The 13,486-nt window shown below is 41.5% G+C and overlaps 1 protein-coding gene across 2 annotated transcripts; it reads left to right on the top strand.

Moving 5' to 3' along the window:
* Window positions 1–6,003: 6,003 nt before the first annotated feature.
* Window positions 6,004–12,385, top strand: LOC144691646 (cystatin-B-like). 2 transcript variants are annotated; one of them, XR_013579180.1, is made up of 4 exons: window positions 6,010–6,169; window positions 10,657–10,758; window positions 11,601–12,004; window positions 12,035–12,385. XR_013579180.1 is itself a non-coding variant. In XM_078559949.1 (3 exons), exons 1-3 carry the CDS (start codon window positions 6,095–6,097, stop codon window positions 11,727–11,729), a joined length of 306 nt encoding a protein of 101 aa, XP_078416075.1. In that variant the 5' UTR covers window positions 6,004–6,094; the 3' UTR covers window positions 11,730–12,385. The 2 variants fall into 2 exon arrangements, 1 of the variants encoding a protein (XP_078416075.1); XM_078559949.1 differs by having other exon boundaries at window positions 6,004–6,169; window positions 11,601–12,385.
* The last annotated feature ends 1,101 nt before the right edge of the window (window positions 12,386–13,486 follow it).

The raw sequence follows: 13,486 nt of genomic DNA, 5'->3' as shown, positions 1-13,486 counted from the left end.
AATAATAGCTTCTAACATGTTCCCTATGACAGATGTTAAGCCAAATGGCCTTTAGTTTCCTGCTTTCTGTCTCCCTCCCTTTTGAAAGAAAGTGTTGACAGATACGTTAGTCACTTATCAAGAAAAAAAGCTGCTATTGCAAATTTGGTTAATTTGGTATAAATTAATAATCACCACTCCCTTCAACCCCCGATGAAAGGAAATATTACACAAGTTAGGAGCAAGAGTAGGCCGATTGGCCCTTCAAGCCTGCTCCACCATTCAATAAGATCATGGCTGATACGATTGTAACCTCAACTCCACATTCCCACCTACCCCCGATAACCTTTCACCCCCTCGCTTAACAAGAATCTATCTAGCTCTGCCGTAAAAATATTCAAAGACTCTGTTTCCACCACCTTTTGAGGAAAAGAGTTCCAAAGATTCACGACCCTCTGAGAGAAAAGATTTCTCACCTCTTAAATGGGTGACTCCTTATTTTTAAACAATGACCCCTAGTTCTATTCTCTAACAAGAAATATCCTTTCCACATCCACCTTGTCAAGACCCCGCAGAATCTTATGGCAGGATTTTACACGTAGGCGAGTGGGGGCGGGGCCCATTCACCGACACGTAAAATGATGCGCGGTGACATCGAGGGAAACTCCCGATGTCACCGCGCCCCATTTAAATTTTCAGGAAGGCGGGGGCGCAGCGAAATCAGCTGCGCGCCCGCCGTCCTGTCAATGGCCAATTGAGGCCATTGACAGAGTCAATTATGTAATTAAAGGACCTGCCCATCCAACCTTAAGGTTGGCGGGCAGGCCAGGAGCCCCGGCGCGAACTAGAAAAAGCATGAAACTCATCCACGGGTGGGATGAGGTTTCATGTAGGTTTTTAAAAATTTTAATAAAGTATTTGTGAAAATTATGGACATGTCCCAACTCATGGAACTTTGTCACATGAGGGGACATGTTAGGGAAATTTTACTTTTCTATTTTCAGGTTTTTCACATTTTGAGCTGATCTCCCTGAGGCAGCACCTGGCCTCAGGGAGATGAGTGTGCTCTTTCATGCGCATGAGCGAAAGAGCGCACTCTCAATTTTGGGATTCCCCCCCCGCCCACACAGGGAGTGCACAGCACTTCTGTGCGGACGTCACGCTGGTTGGGCCTTAATTGGCCCGCCCACGTAAAATGGCATCGCGCCTCCAATCGAGGGCGCCGATCGGAAGTGAGCCTGTGCGCGCCTGCCCTTCAACGTCCCCCCCGACGGGGGCAGAATTCAGCCCTATATGTTTCAATCAAGTTGCCTCTTACTCTTCTAAACTCCAGCAGGTACAAGCCTAGCCTGTCCAACCTATCCTCATAAGACAAGCCTCTATACCAGGTATTAGTCTAGTAAACCTTCTCTGAACTGCTTTCAATGCATTTACATCCTTCCCTAAATAAGGAGACCAATACTGTACACAGTACTCCAGATGTGGTCTCACAAATGCCCTGTATAACTGAAGCATAACCTCTCTACCTTTGTACTTAATTCCCCTCGCAATAAATGATAACATTCTATTAGCTTTCCTCATTACTTGCTGTAGCTGCATAATAATCTTTTGTGATTCATGCATTGGAAAATCAGATCCTTCTGCATCTCAGGGTGGAATTTTAAAGCTGCTCCTGCCGGTGGGATTTTCCGGACTTTTGAATGGCTTGCTGCATTTTCTGACCCCACCCCCTCTGCGACGGGGCCGTAAAATTCCACCTCAGAGCTCTGCAATCTCTCACCATTTAGATAATATGCTTCTTTTTTATTCTTCCAGCCAAAGTGGACAATTTTGCATTTTCCCACATTATACTTCATTTCCTAGTTTTTTGCCCACACACTTAACCTATCTATATCCTTTGTAGCCTCCTTATGTCCTCTTCACAACCTTGGATCCAACCAGGGATCAGGCTACTTTGAATCTAATAATGTGTAATGAGGCAGGTTTAACAGGTGATTTCAGAGTAAAAGATCCCCTAGAAAACAGTGAGCATAACAGGGTAGAATTTAGCATTCAGTTTGAAAGTGAGAAACTTGGGTTGGAAACAACTGTGCTAAACTTAAATAAGGGTAATTACAAAGGAATGAGGGCAGAGTTGGCTGGTGTGGACTGGGATGCTTTAGTGACTGGAAGCCAGTGTCCAGTGACGTACCACAGGGGTCTGTGCTCGGTCCCCTATTATTTGTCATTTATATAAATGACATAGATGACTAGGTGAGGGGTAGGATTAGTAAGTTTGCGGATGACACAAAGATCGGCCAGGTGGTTAACAGTGAGGTTGAGTATCTTGGGCTACAGGAAGATATAGACGGGATCGTCAAATGGGCAGATAAGTGGCAGATGGAATTTAACCCTGAAAAGTGTGAGGTGATACACTTTGGAAGGAGTAATTTGACAAGGAAGTATTCAATGAACGGCATGGCACTAGAAAGTCCTGAGGAACAAAGGGACCTTGGCATGTGTGTCCATAGATCTCTGAAGGCAGAGGGGCATGTTAGTGGGGTGGTGAAAAAGGCATATGGGACACTTGCCTTTATCAGTCGAGGCATAGATTACAAAAGTAGGGAGGTCATGTTGGAGTTGTATAGAACCTTGGTGAGGGCACAGCTGGAGTACTGTGTGCAGTTCTGGTCGCCACATTATAGGGAGGATGTGATTGCACCGTAGGGGGTGCAGAGGAGATTTACCAGGATGTGGCCTGGGATGAAACATTTAAATTATGAAGAGAGGTTGGATAGACTTGGGTTGTTTTTGTTGGAGCAGAGAAGACTGAGGGGCGACCTGATCGAGGTGTCCAAGATTATGAGGGACATGGACAGGGTGGATAGGGAGCAGCTGTTCCCCTTAGTTGAAGGGTCAGTCACAAGAGGGCATAAGTTCAAGGTGAGGGGCAGGAGGTTTAGGGTGGATGTGAGGAAAAACTTTTTTATCGAGAGGGTGGTGATGGTCTGGAATGCACTGGGAGGGTGGTGGAGGCGGGTTGCCTCACATCCTTTAAAAAGTACCTGGATGAGCACTTGGCACGTCATAACATTCAAGGCTATGGGCCAAGTGCTGGTAAATGGGATTAGGTAAGTAGGTCAGGTGTTTCTCACGTGTCGTTGCAGACTCGATGGGCCGAAGGGCCTCTTCTGCACTGTGATTCTGTGAAAGGAGTTTAGCAGAAAAGACGGTTGATCAACGATGGCAGACCCCATGGTGTTGGGGTAGTATATTAGCATGGTTAGAGGATTGGCTAACTGATGGAAGACAGAGAGTTGGGATAAGGTGAGCATTTTCAGGATGGCAACCTGTAACTAGTGGAGTGCCACAGGGATTAGTGCTAGGGCCACAATTATTGACAATATATATTAATGACTTGGATGAGGGAAATGAATGTACTATCGCCAAGTTTGCAGATGACACAAAAATAGGTGGGAAGGTAAGCAGTGAGGATGGCACACAGAGTCTACAGAGGGATATAGACAGGTTAACTGAGTGGGCAAAAACTTGGCGAATGGAATATAATGTGGGAAAATGTAAGGTTATGCACTTTGGCAGGAAGAATATGGGAACTGAATATTATTTAAATGGAGAAAGACTGCAGAAAGCTGCAGCACAGACGGATTTGGGGGTCTTCATGCATGAATCAGAAAAAGCCAGCATACAAGTTCAACAGGTAATAGGGAAGACAAATGGAATGTTGGCCTTTATTTCAAAAGGAATGGAGTATAAAAATAGGGAAGCCTTGCTAAAACTATACAAGGCACTAGTTAGACCACACCTAGAATACTGTGAACAGTTTTGGTCCCCTTATTTAAGGAAAGATATACTGGCATTGGAGGCAGTCCAGATAATGTTCACTAGGTTGATCTCGGATACAAAGGGATTTTCTTATGAGGAGAGGTTCAGTAGATTGGGCCTGTACTCATTGGAATATAGAGGAATGAGAGGTGACCTTATTAAAACATATAAGATTCTTAGGGGGCTTGACAGGGTAGATACTGAGAGGATGTTTTCCCTTGTGGGAGAGTCTAGGACCAGAGGGCATAGTCTCAGAGTAAGGGGTCACCCATTTAAGACAGAGTTGAGGGGGAATTTCTTCTCTCCGAGGGTAGTTAATCTGTGGAATTCTTTACCACAGAGGGTTGTAGAGGCTGGGTCGTTAAGTGTATTCAAGGCTGAGATAGATTTTTAATCAGTAAGGGAATCAAAGGTTATGGGGAAAAGGCAGGTAAGTGGAGTTGAGGATTATCTGATCAGCCATGATCTCATTGAATGGCAGAGCAGGCTTGATGGACCAAATGGCCTACTTCTGCTCCTACGTCTTATGGTCTTGCTATCTTTGTATCATCGGCAAATTTAGCAACCATACCTTCAGTCCCTTCATCCAAGTCAGTTATATAAATTGTAAAAAGTTGAAACCCTAGTGCCAATCCCTGTGGCACACCCCCTTGTTATATCTTGCAAACCAGAAACTGACCCATTTATGTCTGCTCTCTGATTCCTGTTTGCTAGCCAATTTTCTATTCATGTCAATATGTTAACTCTTACACCATGAGCTTCTTTTCCGCAATAGCCTTTGGTGTGGCATCTTATCAAACGATCTACTAGTTCCCTGTTATCTACAGCACATTACTTCTTCAAAAAATTCCAATAAATTGGTTAAACCTGATTTCCCTCTCACAAAACCACATTGACTCTGCCTGATTACCTTGAATTTATCTAAGTGCCCTGCTATAACATCTTTAACAATAGCTTCTAACATGTTCCCTATGACAGGTGTTAAGCCAAATGGCCTTTAGTTTCCTGCTTTCTGTCTCCCTCCCTTTTGAAAGAAAGTGTTGACAGATACGTTAGTCACTTATCAAGAAAAAAAAGCTGCTATTGCGAATTTGGTTAATCTGGAGTGAGTCAGGACATCGTGACCACCACCCATTCTACTTCAGACAGAATTGAATCACTTCTTTGAAGTTTGAAGATGTGTTTAACTTTTGAACACAAATGAGTTAATCTGACATGTTTACTTTGTTTTGCATTATTATCTCACTTTTTACTTAATCAAAACCCTTCATTATTTAGAAAAAAACTCAATTTGTTCCAGGCGAAATGATCCCGGTGTCTCTCCTCTACTACAGACAGAAATTTTGACAGTTCGGATTAACTGAGAGGAATTGGTTCGAAGGTTGGGAAATTGTAAATCATGTGCCATCCTGCTATGAAACCCTTCCTTTACTGTATCAGAGCCCAGGAAGTGGTTGGTGCTGAGCTCTGCTGTCTGTGAAATCATTCATTTCCTCGTCACCTGACAGCCAGAGGAAAACGTTTTGACAAATGTTTTAAAAGCAAAAAACTGCGGATGCTGGAAATCCAAAACAAAAACAAAAATACCTGGAAAAACTCAGCAGGTCTGACAGATCTAATCTTACCGCAGATGCTGCCAGATCTGTAGACAAATGTCTTTTTTTTTAATCGTTTGTCAACCAAAAACCTGCTGATTGCGAATTTGGTTAATCTGGAGTGAGTCACGACAGCGTGACCCCCCCCCCCCCCGCGCGCCCGCCAAAAGACACATTAGTTTCTAATGGGCACTCACTCCAATCTGCTTCAAACTATGCGATGCACTTCGGAGCGTTCGAGAATAAAACTCTCAGTAAAACAAGACCTATTAACAGAAACTGGAGTTTCTAAATTTTTTTTTTGCGAAATCGGTGCTTCGAACTATGTCCTTAAGCGGCCACCGTGCTGAACAACGGTTATTAAAAAAAAATGGGAGCAACTAAATGCTCATCTGATTGGGGGGAGAAACGGAAAATGAACCTTCGGACAGAATTGAATCACTGGTTAGTTTGAAGATGTGTTTAACTTTTGCACAGAAATGAGTTAATCTGACATGTTTACTTTGCTTTGTGTTGGAAACTTTGTAGCTGAGATGTTTGATCAGACAGTAACAATCTGACTATCCCCCCTCCCCTTGAATGGGGTTGGTTTATTTGAGGATGACGTATGAGTGGGCGGAGATTCCGGGTAGTGTTTAAAGCCGCAGCTACATTGTGATATTCCACAGCTACATTGGGAACCAAGGCATTTAGCAGCAATGAGTGTACAGATGTGTGGAGGCATTAGCTCTGAGAAATCGGCTACCCAGGAGCTTCAGCAGCTTGCTGATTCCGTGAGTATGAGTTTTGCAGAAACAATGACCCGCTTTGCTAAATAGAAAAAAACAAGCCACCCGAGCAGTCCGGATTTTGTACAACGTAATCACTCACCTCGCAGCGCTTGCCCGGGCCGAGAAGACTGGTAACCGAACTCTTGCTCGAAAGAGTTGAGATTTTAAGGGAAAGAGAAAGAGACAGATGAATTTCCAAATAATTGGATCGAGCTGACTGATGCATAACTGCCAGTCAATGGGAGGCAATGATTTAGGAAATGCTGGAGTAGGGTGGGTGTGGTGGCTTAAAGTCAGAGATTTGCGGTGATGAGGCAATAACCGCATTTAAAACCAGTTTTCTCTTTTTTTAAAAAAAAGATTAAACGTCAGCCCTCATCTACCTTAAGGCAGTAATTCCTACAAGGTAAGTTTTTTGCAATGTTGGGGATTTTCCTGAAATGCTGGGAATACCCTGCAGGCCAGCCAGGCAGTGGGGGAAAGAAACGTTAACGTTTCAGGTATATAGCAACACAGGTTGGTGACTTTTTCTATCAATAAACTTCTGTATTCCCATTGTTTCATGTTTTCATTTTAGATTTATTGCACTTTTTACCCCTTTTATCCTTTTTACATTAGGCTATTGGAAATGTAAGCATTGCCTCCAATTAAAAGGGTTGACAGTGTTAAATTCAGAGTTTTGCCTATTCAGACTGATTCTTAAACAATAATGCATTTAAATAATGGTTGAGTTGGTAGAAAGTAAAATCAAAACTGCCTGTGGAAGAAAAAAACCTTTCATCTATATAGTGCCTTTTGTGACCCAAAGGTCGTCTCAAAGGAATTCACCCAGTGAAGTATGTTTTGAAGTGTGATCAGTGTTGTAATGTGGAGACAATTTGTGCATAGCAAGCTCCCATAAACAGCAATGTGATAAATATTAGCCAAGATCCTGGGGATAACTCCCCTAATCTTTGAAATATTGCCATGAAATCTCCTACATCCATCTGATGGCAGATGTGGCCTTGGTTTAAAGTTTTTTTTTAATCAAAAGAAAGCACTTCCTCAACTGCCTTATGAGATTTTTGAGTTCTAGGTTGGGACTTGAACCCATAACCTTGTGACTCAGAGGCAAAGTGTGACTAACTGAGCTGTGACTAGCATTGGTCCCAGAAACTAACTGGTAGAAGGAATCCTGGCCAGTGTTCCTATGAATCTTCCGTTTGTACTCCATTTGTTGAGAGTTGGTGCACGTTTGAGGCTAGGAAATCCTGATTCATGTAAATCGATGTCCCCCATCTTAAAGGGGGAGCTCATCATTTGGCATGTCAAGGAAGGGTTGGCTGAACCAAACTGTATCTGAACAAATACAGGGAAAATAACAAAAGTTGTGTGATGTCCACTGGTCATGGAAGGCATCTAATGATTTGGTAAACAGAAAATGTTCATAATCCAGGGTGACCTTGGTGTGAACAGTGGTTTTTTCCTAAAAGGATGGGGAAGGCACTGGCTGCTTAAAGTAACTTTTAAACCACAATTAAACAAGTTAAATCAAAATTATGCAGTTGGAGTGCTTGTTTGCAGCCTGGAAAGGCATTGTGAAAGTGATAGGTCCTGTCTTTGTCTGCTAAAGTTGCTCATTGTCCCAAGAAGATCCTGGAATGCAAAGATGACTACAGCTTTTTGCGACTGCAAACAATCTTCTTCGACCCTTATACTCACTTATCATCATCTCCTCCGTTACTGCCAACAAGTGCAAGAAGTTCAGGGGTGACTTTGTCACCAGGATTGAGACCATCTGATCAGCTGCCTCTGCCACTTCCCTACCTTTTCCTTGCCCACTGGGTCAAACTTCCACTAAGGTTTCCCCATTCCTTAGATCTGAAATCATTTCTTTAGTTTCTCTCCCGTCTCCACTGAGATCTCTGAGCTTGTTTTGTCCATGAGACCCGCCCTCCTGCTCCCTCAACCCTATTCCTATGAAACTGTTGACCTTCCTTTCTGGTTCCACAATAGCTGATGTTAACAGTTCTCTCTCCTCGGGTACTGATCCCCCTATTTCAAATCTGCTGTCATTGCACTCTCAAAAAAACCTACATCCATCTCCAATTCCTCTTTCCTCTCATGTCCTTGAATGTGTTGTAGTCTCCCAAATCATTTTTCCAGGAAGTCTGCATTTGAATCCTCCCAATCAGGTTTTCACCACTGCTACAGCACCATCACGGTTCTTTTAGCATGTTATTTGTGACTTTAATGTGACTGTGACAAAGGCAAACAATCCCCCCTCGTCCGACTCAACTTTTGACTATGTTGGTCAGACCATCCTGGCACAAAGCTCAACTGTTGTTCGGCAGGATAGGACTGCACTTAGATAAAAACAAAAAGCTAAAAGCTACTGCGGATGCTGGAAACCATCCCACCCTCAACTTCTCTCTCCCCCAGCCCCCCACCTTAAACCAGCTTATATTTCACCTCTCTCCTAACTATACTTCAGTTCTGTTGAAGGGTCATGAGGACTCGAAACGTCAGGTCTTCTCCACCGATGCTGCCAGACCTGCTGAGTTTTTCCAGGTAATTCTGTTTTTGTTTAGGACTGCACTTACCTTGTTCTATTTTTATCTATCTAGTTATTGCCAAATAATCACCTGCAATGGCTCCTCTTTCTGCTCCTGCAAAGTTATCTCTGGCATCCCCCAGGATCTATTCTTGAACGTTCCTATTTCTCATCTACATGCTGCCCCTCAGCAACATCATCTGAAAACACAGCATCAGTTTTCATATGTGAACTGATGACACGAATCTCTACCTCACCGCCACCTCTCTCAACCCCTCCACTGTCTGTTATCAGATTGCTTATCTTAAATTCAGTACTAGATGAGCAGAAATTTCCTACGGATAAATATTGGGAAAACTGAAACTGATGCCATCTTTGGTGCTCTCAGCTAATTCCCAGCCACTGACTCCCATCCTTCTCCCTGGCAACTGTCTGAGACTGAACGAAACTGTTCACGTTTGACCCTAAGATGAGCTTCTGACCACACATCTGCATCAATAGTTGGCCAGACCACGTCCACTTGCATAACATTGCCTGACTGTATCCTGCCTCAGCTCATCTATTGAGGCTCATCCTTGCCTACCTGCCTCCCATATTCTACCCTCCATAAATATGATTCATCATCGATTTACAGCACAGGGACAGGCTATTAGGCCGGTGTATGCCAGTGTTTGTGCTCCACAAGAGCTTCCTCCCACCCACTTTTCATTTGATCTCATCATCGCTATCCCTTTCTCCCTCATGCGTTTTAGTTTCCGCTTAAATGCATCATGCTTTTGCCTCAACTTGTCTCTCTGTTAGAGAGTCATTCTAACCACACTCTGGGTCAGTCATCCAAAACTGTTGCCTATGTCCCAACCTGCATCAAGCTCTGTTCACCTCTCATCCCTGTCCTTGCTGACCTATGTTGGCTTGTGGTCAAGCAATGCATCGATTTTTAAAATTCTCATCCTTGTTTTCAAATCCTTCCTTGGCTTTGACCCTCCCTGTCTCTAATCTCCAGCTTCGCAACTCTTCAAGATGTGCACTTCTCTAATTCTGGCCTCTTGAGCATCCCTGATTTTAACCGCTCCACCATTAATGGCCTTGCCTTCAACTGTCAAAGCCCTAAGTTCTGGAGTTCCCTTCCTAAACTTCTCTGCCTCTCCATCTCTCTTCCCTCCTTTAAGATACTCCTTAAAACCTACCTCTGACCAAGCCTTTTGGTCATCTGCCTTAATATCTGCTTATGTGGCTTGGTGTCAAATTTTCATTTTTAATGCCCAAGAATTGCCTTGATATGTTTATTACATTAAAGGTGCAATATAAATTTAAATTTATTGTTGATGGAGGGAAGAAAGGAATAAAAGATTGCCCCAAATTAGCTGTTGATTTTCTGGAGCAGAGTGTTTTCTGTTTAACTCTTCAAATGAAACTCTGTTAGCCATATCCTATAATGCACCTAGTCCTGCCTTAGCCACCACACCATCCGGGATGACCTACAGTGGCTCCTGAACTCAGAATACCTAAGTCAAAGTACTAATCCTTGTGTTTAAATTCTTCCAGAGCCTCACCCTTCACTGTTTCAACTTTATCTATCCCTATATCTTCCTCCTTGAAACTGTTTTTTCTGATTGGCCTCTTGCGCCTTCCCCCATATTGACCCTACAATTGGCTATACCCCAGCCTCTGGAATTCCTTACCTAAATTAGGCATCTTTTTATCCCTCCCTTCCTTGATCTCTTTAAAACTTTTAAATGACTACACTAATTTATTGAATATAAAAGTACTTTGGGACATCTTGATGTCATGAAAGACACTGAATGCACATTAGCTCTTTACTCTTAATATGGCTCTGTATCCATTTCTTGATTACCCCTCAAGGACTATGGGACATTTTTTTATACATTAAAGGCACTCAATATAAATTCAAGTTGTTCTGGAGTCCTTGAGAGTCCTCTTTATTTATGTTTTTCAGATGAAGCCTAAGATTGAAGAAGAAGCTAAAAAAACATTTGATGTGTTTGTTGTAAAATCTTACAAGACTCAACTTGTAGCTGGGACCAACTATTTCATTAAAGTAAGTTTATCCTTCTTGGGATTTAAACATTTTCAAATAGTGTCTGTTGTGAGCAAATAACATTAACACTCAGGATTAGTTTATCTTGTTGAGGGTGACTGGACATTTCTGTAGCCCCTCATACTTGACTAGTGATATCATTTCTGCCACAGACTTGTGCTTCCATATTTTCTCAAACGTTTGAAGACTTTAATTCAAATCATTCAGATGGTTAACTTTTACAGTAGCTTTATCCTTGAGAAAGGGAGGAGGGGTGTAGGTCCTTTCCCCATCCATACAAAGTTAACCTTGCAATCAACATGGTAGTTATTCTAATGTTTCAGGCTGAGGTGGTGTTCTTTTTCCATGTTCAATCATTACGATTTTGTACCAAAATTGCTATTGACATCAGTTGCTAGATTCTCAGTTAAGTAGCTTGCCTGAATGAATGTTTTATCCATCTATATAAATATCATCTCTTGGATAGGTGTTATCTCTTACATGGGTGTAAGTGATCACTAAATGAAAATTGTATTTTATTGCATAGGAGTTCTTCCTTAAAGACTTCAATTTCATTTTTGGGGAAACTGGTTGCAAAGCTTGGTTACAGATTTAGTGGCTTTATGAAACCGAGCAGGAGAGGAGGAACTGCATTCATGGCATGATAGTGATGAGGATGTTTATTATATGACTTAAAGCAGCCGGAATGCTGTTCAGATTTAAAGGAATGATCCTAGGACAGATGCATTGGTGTGACAGCAATTGCACTTGGAATACCTTATCTGGGATTTAATATTTGGACTGTACCTTGAGAAAGCATGCTTGGTCTGCACTAGCCTAACTTCTCTTTTTGTTTGTATTAGATTCACGTTGGTGGCGATGACTACGTGCATGCAAAAGTATATGAAACCCTTCCTTGCAATGGAAGTGAAAGGAAAGTAACTGGTGTAAAGATCAATAAATTACACCACGATGAATTAACCTATTTTTAAAACAAACTTTGTTTTTAATGTGCTAGGTCAGAGCAAAAGGAGTTTCTCAGTTTGTGCAGTTCTCTCATGGGTGTCTATGTGCCTTTATTTTTTGGGGGGTGAGGGAAGGGGAAGGGCATTAAGCTTTGCTTTCATGGATTTTTAAAATGTTTTAATTGTTAAATTAAATGTTTAAATTGTTTTTTTTTTTCTTTCCCCACACCACCTCCACTGCCAGTTGAGATGGTCACCAAGTATTCCTTTTTTTATAGTTTTCAATGAATAGCAACTTCTTAGTTACAATGGAAATGACATTTGTTTCAAAGGTTACAAGCGTGTTTGGGAAATCAAATAAATTGATCCAGGAAAATGCACAACAGAAATTTTGGTTAGCTGGTTTTGCTCCAGCCTAACCTCAGAGGTGGAGAGATTACACAATTAGGGCAAAGAGTAATGTAAAATGTCTTAAAATCATTCAATCCTAATGGAAATTATCAATTTTTCTAGATCGTTCATTTGTATAATAAAAACACAGGCAAGCATCTGTTTTTGTACTAAATCTTGTACCCTGTTTACTGGAGATTATATGAAAGAGAAAACAAATTCAAATAATTTGCATGCTTTATAAAGAATGGAGTATAAGTTTGTAAGGAATTGTATTATAAGGAACTGCATTGTAAGGAATGTATGAATAAATATTGCTCTACACATTACACTGGAAAGCATTGTAAATTTTTAATACACCCTAATATATGGTGCATACATACTTTTAGTTTGTTAAATAAAATATTTTATTTTAAAAGCAACATTTGAGGGAGTGAAATTTTGGCTGGGGGCAGGAAGGGATTTCAATAATGACAGATCTTTCCATTGTACTGGAAGTTATTCCCTTGTAGCATCTTTTATGTAGATTGAGTTTTAAACAATCATTCAAGAAATCTCCAGATGTCAGTTTAGTGGTTTGGATGTTGCCATAGGCACTAATCAAAAATCTAAAAGTTGGAGTTAATTTAAAATCCAAGTGATGGGAAGAAAGTACAAATTGTAACAGTCAGCAGTGTTTTATATAACCTGGGACTGCACAATAAAAATGAGACTGCTCATCGTTGTACTGGCTCAAGTTGGCTACTGCAGTTACTTGAGCACATAATCTAGGATGACACTTAAGTAACACACCTGAGGGAGTGTTGCATTGTTGGAGGTGCCATTTTTCCGTTGAGACCTCATCTGCCCTCTTGGATGCATGTGATGGATTCCATGGTACTATTGAAAGGAGCAGGAGAATTTTCTCTCCAGTGTCCTGTGCAATGCCTATCTCAAGCAATATGACTAAATAGACTATGTAGTAATTATCACATTGTTAGAGCTTGCTATACACAAATTGACATCTGCATTTCTCTAATTACAATGGGTGACTACATTTTAAAGTACTTCATAGGACATTCCAAAGCACTGTGTACAGTGGTCATGAAAGATACTATATAAATGCATTAGTTCTTTTAGTGTGATATTTCACTAGTAGAAAGGTACTATGTGTTAGTTTAGCAGTACAGTCCATTTCTCCTAGACAAAGGCTTATGCAATTTGTACCATCAGCTTTAATAAAGGTGCCATATTAAGTAGGTTGGCTATTGCATGCAGCTTAAGCTACTATTTGCACCTTAAGAGAGCAATTATAAAAGCAAAATAGTGCAGATGCTGGAAATCTGAAACAAAAACAGAAAATGCTGGAAAAACTCAGCAGGTCTAACAGCATCTGTGGAGAGAAAGACAGAGTT

Source organism: Cetorhinus maximus, chromosome 16, assembly GCF_964194155.1.
Source record: "Cetorhinus maximus chromosome 16, sCetMax3.hap1.1, whole genome shotgun sequence".
Classification (NCBI taxonomy): Eukaryota; Metazoa; Chordata; class Chondrichthyes; order Lamniformes; family Cetorhinidae; genus Cetorhinus; species Cetorhinus maximus.
Note: the sequence above shows the minus strand (reverse complement) of the source record. Positions and strands in the feature narration are given on the sequence as shown.